At 32.6% G+C, this 14164-nt stretch overlaps 1 protein-coding gene across 1 annotated transcript; it reads left to right on the top strand.

The window, feature by feature from the left end:
• LOC143074821 (uncharacterized) lies at window positions 1–8200 on the top strand. The gene is made up of 4 exons (XM_076250075.1): window positions 1–134; window positions 1962–2051; window positions 2692–2805; window positions 8006–8200. The coding sequence occupies exons 1-4, from the start codon at window positions 41–43 to the stop codon at window positions 8125–8127; spliced, it is 420 nt and encodes a 139-aa protein (XP_076106190.1). The 5' UTR covers window positions 1–40; the 3' UTR covers window positions 8128–8200.
• Window positions 8201–14164: the final 5964 nt, after the last annotated feature.

Here is a 14164-nt window from a genome sequence, read left to right as displayed (position 1 = left end):
ATTTGTTCATCATAGCAAACAAAATTATTGTAGAGAAAAGATGCATAAATTTGTCTTAATTTGTTTCCTGGTTATAATTTCCCTGAGCATAGCACAGAAAAACAAAAGAGGAAAAAATGTTTTGGCTAATAAAGGTAAGACAACTAGAAGTTCTATGAATCTGACCTTTTCGTTGTGTCGTTTGTTTTCTCCTATTTTTGAGTGTGAATTCACATTACTATAAGACGTGTCACGGTACTTTTCTATCCCAAATTCATGTATTTGGTTTTGATGTTATATTGGTTATTCTCATCGGATGTTGTCTAATGCTTAGTCCGTTGCTGTGTGTGTTACATTTTAATGTTGTGTCGTTGTTCTCCTCTAATATTTAATGCGTTTCCCTCAGTTTTAGTTTGTTACCCATATTTTGTTTTTTGTCCATAGATTTAAGAGTTTTGAACAGCGGTATAGTACTGTTGCCTTTATTTAGCTGCTCACGAAAAAAAGAGAGGTGTCTTTTAATTTGAAATTTGAATGAATTTGTTTTTATCAACCCCATAGAGTTTTGCAACTCGCCCATAGTAGTTAACAATGTTTCTATAAATTGACTAATGAGACTTTAAACAGTCTCTTCTGAACATGTTTTCAACGGATCATATTTAAAACACAAAGAGTTTTGAAGCTTACTCTATGTAGTTTGATATGAGAAAGTTGTTTTAAATTGACCAATGAGAATTTAAACTTTCCACTGTTGGACATGTTTTCAACCGATCAGAATTTTATATCAAAGAGTTGTGAATCTACCTCACTTTTGAAAGGTTTCTAAATTGACAAATGAGAATTTAAAATTGTCGATATTGGGAGATGTTTATGACCAGTATTTAACAAGTATTTTTTTCTTTAAGACTTTTAACGATATGTCATTTACACCAAGTTGGCTTAAAATGCAAGAAGTGGTTTAAGAGTTTAGATTATAAAGCAGAATAAAATATATTCAGAAATGGATGCGTTTCAAAAGTAGATTCAACACTTTAGAGGGTTTACTTGGTGTTGGAATTGCTAGTTGCATAGGCCGTCCAAGAATAGTTTGTCGAGTACCTTTCACACTATTAAAAAAAGAAATATAGTTCGAATGAATGTCGATAAATTACCATGCACATAAACTCATTATGGATTACATGATTAAAATTGTGTACGCTATATAGAAAAGAGTTATCAGTGACAAAGGGCACTAAAGTTTATGCTGATTCACGATATCATTCATAACTGAAATTGATGTTTTTAATGCTGTTTAATTGAACTATGAACCAAAGATGTTAGTGTGATGGCGAGTAAGAATGATATTGCAACATCAAAAAAATAGTTTTACAATATAAAATAGTGATATATTAGACATATATACGAGATTCCTTCTTGAATTGTTTAGTTTTTATTTTAGTGGTTTTGATAGAACCAAAAAAAAAAAATGATGTTATTCTAAAATCTTGAAATTTTATTATATCATACTTTATGGCATATTTTCAGATTTTTAGCTATAAAATCAGTGTTAATTCACCATTCTCTACACAAGAAAATTCATGTACCAAGTCAAGAATATGACAGTTGCTATCCAGTCGTTTGATGTGTTTGAGCTTTCGATTTTGCCCTTTGATTAGGGACTTTCTCTTTGAATTTTCCTAGGAGTTCAGTATTTTTGTAGTTTTTAATTTTTTTTATGAATGATCGAAAATTCATATTTTCATGTTTTATTACAATCACATCAAATTTTATCATTTTACTTGATCTTTCCAATGCAATTGACGTTTAGACAACAAGATTGAAAGTAGGGACTACCCAAAGGTTTTTATGCTTTATCATTCCGTTAGGGGAAGGATTCTATCTTTGTTGTATTTTAAAAAATTTTGTTTAATATTTTGGACTTTTTCATTTATTTTTTTGTTTGTTCTATAGTTCAATTGTGTTGATATCTTTATGAATTTCAGTTATTACAGATATTGAGAAGTGTCGAACTTGTAAACGGGATTTCAAAACAACAGAGTTGAGGGAGCTGTGTACCGAGTTGTATTGTAGCAGTAAGTTTTAAAGAAATCGATATAGAATTGTGTGTTATTAAGATTTTGGCATGCGCAAAACGTAAAATTTAAATTTCAATTTACAGAAAGGAGGTAAATAGGACTTTCTAAACGTGTAACTCGGGGCGACTCGTACAGAAAAGAAAGTTGTATTTTAAGTGAACTTTACCACAAATTGACTACAATATAAAAGATTATTATGTCATTAGCACGAGAAAGTATTCTACTTAAATTTGCTTGGTATTTCGATAGAGGACAGGTTATGTATAAGCTTGATAGGATGGCATTGCATGTTGGCCAATTGGCTTTCATGTATGAGGAATTTGATATGTTAAAATTAATGACATTGCTATGAACCATCAAATAGAAACGTGATATCATGGACTCTCATTTCAGAATGACGTTGATTTCGATAACTTACTATGTAACTGTCATCGAATGTAAAATGATACATAGTTGCACAATACGCTTGTGTGCTTTAATTGATACCAGTTATAGCAGATTAGATGATAAATTTAATTGAAATGGGGAATATGTCAAACAGACTTCAACCCTACCAAAGAGCAGAAAACAGCCGCAGTCCACCAATGGGTCTTCAAAAATATTTCTATAATTCAAAGAATCTTTCTTGTTTTAACAGAGGACAAGTCCAGAAGAAACTTGCAAACACCTAAAAGATGCAAGTCATGTGCTAAAGAGTTTAAATTCCAGAAGAAACAACAGAGGTGTAAAGAAGTATTCTGTGCAGGATCTTGTATGTACAATTAATTTCTCTTTATATGATATAAGTGGCATATATTTTGTATTTGCAGTTTTGATTGCGATGGTGGTTTATAGAGATGCACTTTTGCAATTTTCATAAGAAAAATCTGATTTTTAATATTGGTATAAACTACTGGTGTACTGAACTAGTGTTTAAAAAATAACGTATAATATTAATGAAGAAATATACTTTTTACTTTATCAGGAACGCTCAATCCCAAACATAAAAAGACAAGAGTGCATGCGTACTTCAAATAGTAAAGAAGTATATATGACTATAATGAACGCAAACTCACAGTGTAGATACTATTCTGTACGCTATCCGGAAGTCGCGATTTTCGAAGCGATGATTTCCAACTGGCTAACAGGACGGTTTTGCCTACGGTAACTTTTCTCATCATTTGTTTACTCCTATATCTACAAAGTGCTTTGAACATCTTCAAGGTATATATAGCATAATAAATATGAGTAACTGTAACAAAAACATGCATTAGAATATAAAATATACGTGTGCATCACATCAACTTAGTAGAAAAAAGTGAAATCGATGGACAATTTTGCTCTCGTAGTACAAAGCAAATAATCTTTTATTGCAAATATTTGCATCAGTTTACAGTTAATTATATGCTGTTTCAATATTCTTTTCGGATTTAAGTAGAATATTCGTATTTCCCATAAAAAAATATGTTTTCCCTGAGGATCCCAAAATAAATTACTGTACGATCAGTCTAGAACTGACTGTATTCTAGAATCAATTTTAGATTTTTTGACTGTATGACCAGTCGTGATTTTGAAGAAAAAACAACAACAATTTGAAGGTATATACGTGTATATGTGATATTATGAACTATTCAGGGAACTATAACGTGTAATTACTTTCATCAGACAATACAAATATATTTCTGATGAATTTTTTAGACGGCAAAATAATTGTATTTTTGTTCCATCAGTCTTATTTAAAATCAAATGCCTTAAAAGTAATACATGATTCGCTTGTGGACTTTGTAATAGTGTATCGTTACAGTTATCTGTTTAGCTATTACATGTTTAAAGATTATTTACACCGTCCGCCGTTGACCAATTGAAAATGGATAAAGACAGCTTTGCGTAGGGGGGTAATTCATGTGATTTAATTTTGGTAAGTTTACAGAAATAGAAGGTCCATAATGCATTAATCGAGTAAAAATGGAGCAATTTCAGAAAACTTTAATGATTGGTTTAGGAGGTGTTGGAAATACCTGATGGGTGCCCCCATATAAGGTAATGTTCAAGTCCGTATCTTATATAAAGTAACCCCATAAAAGATTTTTTTACTAAAATTCGAAATAGACGGTGCACAATACAGTCATTATCATTTATGATAAGGAATCCGAATAAGATTAATTAATAGTCATATCAGTGACGGATTCAAAAAAAGGGGATCCGGCAGTTTGAAACCCTTTTGAGCTCTCCTGGTCCAAAGGGCCAAGTGAGCTTTTCTAATCACTTGGCGTCCGGCGTCCGTCGTCGTCCGTCGTCCGTCGTCGTCCGTCGTCGTTAACTTTTACAAAAATCTTTTCCTCTGAAACTGCTGTGCCAAATTTAACCAAACATGGCCAAAATCATTATTAGAGTATTTAGTTTAAAAATTGTGTCCGGTGACCCGGCCAACCAACCAAGATGGCCGCCATGGCTAAAAATTAGAACATATGGGTAAAATGCAGTTTTTGGCTTATAACTCAAAAACCAAAGCATTTAGAGCAAATCTTACATGGGGGTAAAATTGTTAATCAGGTCAAGATCTATCTGCTCTAAAATTTTGAGATGAATCGGACAACCCGTTGATAGGTTGCTGCCCCTGAATTGGTAATTTGCTGTTTTTGGTTATTATCTTGAATATTATCATAGATAGAGATAAACTGAAACAGCAAAAATGTTCAGTAAAGTAAGATCTACAAATAAGTCAACAGGACTAAAATGGTCTGTTGACCCCTTTAGGAGTTATTGCCCTTTATAGTCAATTTTTAACCATTTTTCGTAAATCTTAGTCATCTTTTACAAAAATCTTCTCCTCTGAAACTACTAGGCCAAATTAAACCAAACTTAGCCACAATTATCATTGGGGTAATTAGTTTAAAAATTGTGTCCGGTGACTCGGCCAACCAACCAAGATGGTCGCCATGGCTAAAAATAGAACATAGGGGTAAAATGCAGTTTTTGGCTTATTACTCAAAAACCAAAGCATTTAGAGCAAATCTGACATCGAGTAAAATTGTTTATCAGGTCAAGATCTATCTGCCCTGAAATTTTGAGATGAATTGGACAACCCGTTGATAGGTTTGCTGCCCCTGAATTGGTAATTTTGAGGAAATTTTGCTGTTTTTGATTATTATCTTGAATATTATTATAGATAGAGATAAACTGTAAACAGCAAAAATGTTCAGCAAAGTAAGATCTACAAATAAGTCAACAAGACCAAAATGGTCTGTTGATCCCTTTAGGAGTTATTGCCCTTTATAGTCAATTTTTAACCATTTTTCGTAAATCTTAGTTATCTTTTACAAAAATCTTCTCCTCTGAAACTACTGGGTCGAATTAAACCAAACTTGGCCACAATCATTATTGGGGTATCTAGTTTAAAAATTGTGTCCGGTGACCCGGCCAACCAACCAAGATGGCCGCCATGGCTAAAAATAGAACATAGGGGTAAAATATAGATTTTGGCTTATAACTCTGAAACCGCAGCCTTTAGAGCAAATCTGACATGGGGTACAATTGATTTTCAGGTCAAGATCTATCTGCCCTGAAATTTTCAGATGAATCTGACTACCCGTTGTTGGGTTGCTCTCCCTGAATTGGTAATTTTAAGGAAATTTTGTTATTATCTTGAATATTATTACAGATAGAGATAACCTGTAAACATCAATAATGTTAAGCAAAGTAATATTTACAAATAAGTCAACATGACGGAAATGGTCAATGGACCCCTAAGGAGTTATTGTCCTTTATAGTCAATTTTTAACAATTTTCATAAAATTTGTAAATTTTAACTAACATTTTCCACTGAAACTACTGGGCCAAGTTCATTATAGATAGAGATAATTGTAAGCAGCAAGAATGTTCAGTAAAGTAAGATGTACAAACACATCACCATCACCAAAACACAATTTTGTCATGAATCCATCTACTTCATTTGTTTAATATTCACATAGACCAAGGTGAGCGACACAGGCTCTTTAGAGCCTCTAGTTTAACTATCAATGCATTTGTATGGGAACATATATTTGGAATCCCCTTTCCTCCTGGATTGGACCCCCTCTTCATTTAAAAATGGCCGGAACCCCCAATGTATATTAAGTGGTTTATGAGGAGATGCGCTTACAAAACCGGCGAAACATATTGTACCGGTCCAACGAACGAACGGAAAGACGGACTTCTTTATCACTATAACCCCCGCTTGACAAAGTGGTGTACAATTGAGTGTCAGAGAGACAGCTCTACATCTTAAACAAAGTGAAGGAACTGTGATCAATTATAGGCTACAGTACGGCCTCGAATGTGTGTAAATACATGCATTTTTATATAACAACTAAATCTGTGTGTTTGTACAATTTTAAGTATAACGGAGGACATTTCTGAAACTTATATACTAGTATACATCAAACCTTCCTCTTATTTTAGCAACATTTAAACATCCTTATACGTAATGTAGTAAGTCGAGTACACCCTATTAAGCTAAAACATGTTTCATAAGTTTTCAGGATGTGAATGTATTGAAATATATTTGTGTTATTTAGAAAAATGCCACCTTCTAATGTATCGTAAATAACTTTGAAATCACCACTAGAATACAGTGACATAAAGACTGATCATACAGTTTTAAAATAAACAAGCGAGACTGATCGTACAGTGAGAAATTCAAACAAGTGTAATTTTCTTATTTCTGGCTTCAAAGATCTGGTTGAAACTTTTACCACCACTTGAAATATACTTCAGTTAGTTAATTAAGTCTGGTTTTTACGTTAATTTGTACACTAAGAGGGTAAAAAGATTGTTTTTATGTTCGCCGACTGATTTTTCTTAGTGATGCACTTGAAAATCTCTTGATTAAGGCAAAGATACGAATATTGAATGTGCGGAATTTAATTCTAAACCATTTGAGAATATCGATGTCGGCTGAATTAATCATTAAGCAATGTACAGATGATCAACTTAACGTTAAATTCAGTATACTCATCAAATTTAAAATGTGATCCAAAAAGTTCTCGCTTCGAAAATCGCGACTTCCGGATAGCGTACAGAATAGTATCTACACTGTGAAACTATATAGTCCAATTTATCAAAGGTCAATTTTACCTGAGAGAGTAAGAGACTTAGTTATCTAGTGATGTGATAGTTCATTAACTGAGAATATAAAAAAAAACAGTGTAATTAATAATGTCAGTCCCGGAAATTTTTGTTTTCACGAATATTAATCATGAAAATATAGAGAGATGAAAACATTCACCTTTAATATTAGTCACGTACCTTTAGTCAAAAAGGTTATTGTCATAAGAAATTGATAAAAAAAAAAAATGCTTGTTTGTTTTATTTAGATTTTCTTTTTACTGCAGTGTGAAAAATTAAATTCAAGCCTTAAATTAGTTTTTTCATGCTTATCTTGTATTACAGCTTTTGACACTGAATTTCTATTTAACATCACTTTATACTGGATTATAGAAATTGATTTGATATTGGTACTTTGGATGAAACAATGAACACTGAACTATAAAAGTCTCGGATTATACCTAACCGTTTTGCATAATGCTTATTTATAAAAAAAAAATTAAAAAAAATAAAAAATAACAGCTTCTCATTTCAGATAAGTCTATTTTTGCAATACGTTTACTTCTTTAGTAATATATTTATCTGAACTGTTGATTTAACTTTTCTTTCGTTCTGACTTAAAAACATTCAACACTGAAATATTATGTTCTCTGGTTCTTTCAAACTTTTTATAACATTTTTAATTTGTATTAAACATGGTCACTGTACAACTCGCACCTTTTTAATATGAAAACTGATTTACAAACATTTAAAGGTAAATAAGAAACAAATATGGTGACTTGAATCTTCACAAAAACACCAACACAGCATAAAGATATTATGTGTTGAAAGTGACCTAATGTAACTTTAGATCACTATATAAAGCATTGGCTTTGTTTCTGTTTTAGCGACAGTTGATCCTTCCACCTTTGCCGGAAGAGCACTTGCCTTTACAGTGGATATGCTATGTGCGTACTGCAAGGCTAGAAACAACTATAGCTGTCTTGTACAGTATGGTTGTCAGATGTAGACGATATACTGGCTTATCTTAAAATATTTTGTAAATAGTTCGTTAATCGTAGATACAATTTATCAAAATTTTGCGACTTTGTTATTATTTGTACGTAGTGTGCCGTCGTGATAATGATATGTAAAGGTGGATCGGGGAAGCTGTGTGGCTAATCGGATAAATATCCTCCTATAGGTTCCAAGAATCTCGAGAAGACATACACGACAGGTCATCGAATTGTAGTCAACAAAGACCAAAACCCATGCATTATATTTAGCTATGAAGCCAATGGCCTATTATGTGTTCGGCTTTTTAATTATCATCTGCTTCTTCAGTTTGGATTATGAGATTCATGAGGATAGCACATCATGAAAAGTTCTTCGGACGAACCAAAAAATAAAAATGTCTTTTTCATTTACAAACACTGGGTCGATTTAGCGGTTTTTTTAAATGTTTCAGTATTATTCATACGATAACCGTTTTGAAGTCATCCCTTTGAAAGTTTTACGGACGCCATCGCAAGTTGTTTGGCCGTTATGAGATATCCGTTTCACAGATGGTTACAAATACATATATGTTCCTAATGTCGTAACTATAATCCTGTATCCTTTTCCCAAATATAATCTACCAAATTGGACTGATAACCGGGATTTTTATAACATGAGCATCAGGTTTTTTTGTGGGGTTTATGAATCTTAGTCTTTCTATTTTGTGTGTTTGTCTATTGGTCTTTCAGCCATGACGTTCGACATACAACTTTGAATGTCCCTCTGATATCTTTCGCCCTTCTATGATCATTATATATATAGCTACTAACATCATAAGGTATATTGTGTACATTCTCGCTTTGACATTTTGGTTTCGAGCGTTCCTGATAATGGTAAATTCGGGAAAACACTTAGGAATATGACAGTTCTTGTCAATTCGTTTTTGATGCGTTTTGTTATTTGATTTTGCCATGTGATTATGGACTTTCCGAATTGATTTTCCTCTAAGTTCAGTATTTTTGTGATTTTACTTTTTAGAACGCACAAAATGTTTGAATTCTTTTGAACATTTATTTCTCCTAGTTTTGATGGGGTTTGTTTTGATCAGACTCTAGTGTTTTATGTTGTGTTTTGAGTTCTGTTTTCTGTTATGTTTTTTTTCTGTTTTTTTTTTTTACAAGAGGTTTACCTAGCTATAAAAGTAAAAACGGGCGTATTCCAATATTTACTAGTAAATAAGGAGCATGCAGAAATTCCTGTACCAAGTTAGGAATATGACAGTTGTTTTCTACTCGTTTAATGAGTTTGAACATTCGATTTTGCCATTTCATAAGGGACTTTCTGAATTGAATTTTCCTTGAAGTTCGGTAATTTTGTTATTTTACTTTTAACAAGTATTTTGATACAAACATGATATACTGTTGCTTCATTTATTTTCGTGGGTACCAATTTATGTAGATTTAGGAAAACTTTCATTTTCGTGTATATTTAAATTCGTGGTTTTGCATTCTTTTGAAAAATACGTTATTCGTTAAACAATTATATTCGTGGTTCCCAAATACCCATGGAATCCATGAAATTTGGTATCCAACGCGTATTACTGAATCCACGAAAATTGGAATCCAACAAATTTTCATCAATCCACAGTAATATCAAGCCGTCTAGTAGTTCGTTTCAAGATCAATGTATGTGCTGGAGATTTATTTCCCGAGGGTATCACCAGCCCAGTAGTCAGCACTTTTTTGTGCTGACATGAACTAGCATTGATATGGTTATATTTATAAATTACCTGTTTACAAAATTTAGAATTTTTGAAATACTAAGGCAGCAATCATTTGATTTTCTGGGGGGGGGGGGGGGGGGGGGCGGCTATGGTTTTTTTTTCTGGACAAATTTTTTTTTTCGCCTCTGGCGAAAACAATCTATTTTTTTCGCGACAAGTCGAAAACAATTTTTTTCTTTCAATTTTAGCATTACATATAGTGGCAGCTGAGGGTGAAACAAACAATTTTTTTTTCTCAGAATCAAAAACAAATTATTTTTTTCTCCAAAAACTGGAAACAAACTTTTTTTCCAAAAAAAAACCATAGCCCCCCTCCTCCCCCAGAAAATCAAATGGTTGCTGCCTAAGGCTTTTCTACCTCAAGCATAGATCCTCAAGCATAGATTACCTTAGCTGTGTTTTGCAAAACTTTTAGGAATTTTGGTCCTCAATGCTCTTCAACTTCGTACTTTATTTGGCCGTTTTAACTTTTTTGGATTCGAGCGTCACTGATGGGTCTTTTGTAGACGAACCGCACGTCTGGTGTATATACAAAATTTAGTCCTGGTATCCATGATGAGTTTATGTATCTAATTTTTCGAGGAGCATAATTACATTTGCTATTTTGATTCATATTATTTTTACCACTGACGAGATATTTGTATATTGTAATGTGTTTGAATTTTTGTATATGAATTATTATTCTGCATCATATTAATAAGGTTTGAATTTTAATTATCAGAGGATAATATCACAGATATATATAGGTAACTGATGGTGCCACTTCTGATGGTGACTTCCTCCTCGCGGTTATCACCAGCCTAGTTGTGAACACTTGTATATGTTGTTTAATGTAATATAATTGACATGTTTATAATTGTAATTAACTGATAAAACTCATTAAATTATTCGAAACACTGAGAATTTTTTACCACGGTAAAAGATTACATTAAGCTTTAGTTTTTCAAAAATTTTGGCCACAAGCATCACTGAAGAGACATGTATTGTCGAAATGCGCATCTGGTGCAAGAAAATTAGTACCGTAAATTTTATTACGCGTCTGGCGTACTAAATTAAAATCCTGGTACCTTTGATAACTTTTATTACCTTAAGGTAGCTCTATTTTGCATAATTTTTAGAAATGTTGGTCCTCAATGCTGTTCAACTTTGTTGTATGCGTTTGCTATTGGAGCGTCACCGATGAATATTTGGTTTACAGCACACTTGTCTGTCGTAAAAAAAATTACGATGGTATATATCATGACTTTTCTTTATGTATTACATGTACTAGTAAAATCCTAAATCCATTTACTTTGCCGGATCTTAAACATCCATCCATTATCATCATGTAATAGTTACATGTTTACAGATGATTGTTCCAATGATGAATCTGCCAGGAATAAAACGTTTGATATCACTAACAAAGCAGTAGTCTATCTTGATTACAATTATACTACATGCATTAATTTAAAAAAAAAGCCAACACAAAAAACAGATATAAAACCTCAAATATTTGTAATATAGCTTCCTTTGCTTAAAATTACTCTAAATAAAGGCAACAGTAGTATACCGCTGTTCAAAACTCATAAATCTATGGACAAAAAACAAAATCGGGGTAACAAACGACACAACATTAAAATGTAACACACACAGCAACGGACTAAGCATTAAACAACATCCGATGAGAATAACCAATATAACATCAAAACCAAATACATGAATTTGGGATAGAAAAGTACCGTGACACGTCTTATAGTAATGTGAATTCACACTCAAAAATAGGAGAAAACAAACGACACAACGGAAACACAACGTAAAAATGTTACTTCTAAGCGCTTAGCATAAAAGAATCAATGCAGTTACGATGGAACATTAAAATTATTCAAACAATAAGAGTGATTTAAAGCCGTATTTGGTACAACTTTTTGGAATTTTGGATCCTCAAATGCTCTTCAACTTCGTACTTGTTTGGCTTTATAAATATTTTGATATGAGCGTCACTGATGAGTGTTGTGTAGACGAAACGCGATTCTGGCGTACTAAATTATAGTTCTGGTACCTTTAATAACATTTGAAACATATAAAAGGAAACAAAACATTTATTAGGCATGTACTACAACAGAAATAAAAAAAAAATAAAAGTTACTGTCAGTATAAGAAGTTAAATGTAATGTTAACACTAACAGCGAGTCTTTTTTCAGAGAGTTTGATGAGGTGTTCATGTCTTAAATGTCTATTGATATTGTTCCAGAGGCTCGCAGAAGCTTTGTCGAAACGGTGTTCTCCATAAATGTTGGTGCGTACACGTGGTTGTATTAGCTATAGTCACATTGCATTCTCCTTTCAAAGAGATCTTGATGTTTGATAGGCGCTAATAAGTTCCCCAAGATAGACAGGCGTGAGGCTGTATTGTTTTTGTTACTACACCGACATTTAATGAAATGACAAAAGTACTAGTTTGATATGAAAGTGATTCTTGGTACGTGTAACGAGTATAGCTCCTGCATTCTGTACCCGTTGTAACTTAAGCTTATTGTATCTCGGTACATAAACATCCCGTCATTTTGTTGTTGTGCTATAGAGAATTTTTGTATAACTCTCATTCGTTTCAGCTGCCGTGCTGTGACTGTAGTTTTGTGTTTCTGTGCTGCACTATTTTTTTGTTTTTGTTTTTACAATGATTAAAATAAAACCAATGTTGACTGCTGTACCTCTATTTTTGGCATATTACCTATTATGTCTGTTTGTTTTGTTCACAAATCGTTGTCAACATAATGGAATTTAATGTGAATGTCATAAAAAATAAGGGTTAGCTAGCTATAAAACCAGGTTAAATCCACCATTTTCTACATATGAAAATGTCTTTACCAAGTCAGAAATATGACGGTTTTAATTATCCATTTGTTTGATGTGTTTGAGAGACAGATTTTGCGATAGATTTATTAGAGACTATTCGTTTTGAATTTTTCTAGGAGTTTGGTGTTTTTGTTATTTTAATGTTTAATCTGTCTTCCACTTCATATAGGCATTTTCGGCGATATATTGCCGAATTAGACCAATTTTCGAATTTGTAAGTAGCACGACTTTGTGACGGCATTGACTTGCTTGCTATGCCCAATGTCCTTTCAAAATAAACAGAATGGTTTTTGACCGACGATGTAATTCTAACAAATGTTACATCAAATGACAGATGTAAATGATATCAGTTCCGTTTTGTCTTGGTTCAGTTTCGGCATGTTTAAGCACATCTATTTACTAATGTCAACTTACCAAGTCTCTAGATGTGTAGATATATTGTTATAATTATCGAGTGGTTTGATAACAAGGTATACTTGAGTGTCATCATACCCATGATAGGTGAGGTTGTGTCGCCGACATATTTCACTGATCTGTTTTGCTAAAATACAATAAAAGCAAGGTGCCAAAATTACAACATGTTGAGTTTGACTATCAAGATAGGATCTGACCCATGATACCACTGAGTCAGTTATGTCATAAGAGTATTCTAACCGATTGATCAAGATGGGATGGTCGAATAGATTAAGTATAACAGGTATACAGGCAATAATTAAATAACGTACAAAGGAGGGACGAAAGATACCAAATCTAAAACAAACTGACAAAGCCATGGCTAAAAATGACAAAGACAAACAAACAACAGCACACACGACACAACATAGAAAACTAAAGAATAAACAACACGAACTCCACCAAAAAACTAGGGTGATCTCAGGTGCTCCGGAAGGGTAAGCAGATCCTGCTCCACATGTGGCACCCGTGGTGTTGCTTATGTGATAACAAATCCGGTTACAAAGTATCACTGGCATAGGAAAAAATGTACATAAGACTTCGATAAAAGAAAAAAACTATACAAAGTTCAGAATAAGTAATCACAAGTTAAAAGTTGAAACTAGGCTATATATATTAATCCAAATATGCCTTATGAAGAAAGAATGTGTGACAGGTGTTTTTTTTTTTTTTTTTTTTTGTGATGCTGAGGACGAATATTCATTTCTTTTACATTGTTCTTAATACTCTTCGTTTAATCAGCAAAGAAATGTTTATCTTCAATATTTTAACCAAATGTTCATCTTTTCAAACGTGTACTGTCTTAAAAAATTGATATGATTAATGACTATGAAAGATACAAAAATTACTTTGAAATTAAGTGATTCTATTTCAGAAAACCAACCAACTTAGCATTAAATGTATATTACTCCATGAAAGTATTATACAATATATTGTTAGCTTCATGTTTAGTACTTAAAAAATAATAACTTGTTATGTCGTGTAAAATTGTTGTAGTTTG

The sequence above is a fragment of the Mytilus galloprovincialis genome, chromosome 5 (assembly GCF_965363235.1).
Source record: "Mytilus galloprovincialis chromosome 5, xbMytGall1.hap1.1, whole genome shotgun sequence".
Lineage (NCBI taxonomy): Eukaryota > Metazoa > Mollusca > Bivalvia > Mytilida > Mytilidae > Mytilus > Mytilus galloprovincialis.
This window is presented reverse-complemented; position numbering and strand designations above follow the sequence as displayed.

Excerpts from the sequence above, each read along its gene's own strand:
- LOC143074821 (XM_076250075.1), top strand. The coding sequence starts at position 41 with ATGCATAAATTTGTCTTAATTTGTTTCCTGGTTATAATTTCCCTGAGC. Across the intron at positions 135-1,961 it reads AAATGTTTTGGCTAATAAAG|TTATTACAGATATTGAGAAG; the intron begins GTAAGACAACTA and ends TATGAATTTCAG. Across the intron at positions 2,806-8,005 it reads AGTATTCTGTGCAGGATCTT|CGACAGTTGATCCTTCCACC; the intron begins GTATGTACAATT and ends TTTCTGTTTTAG.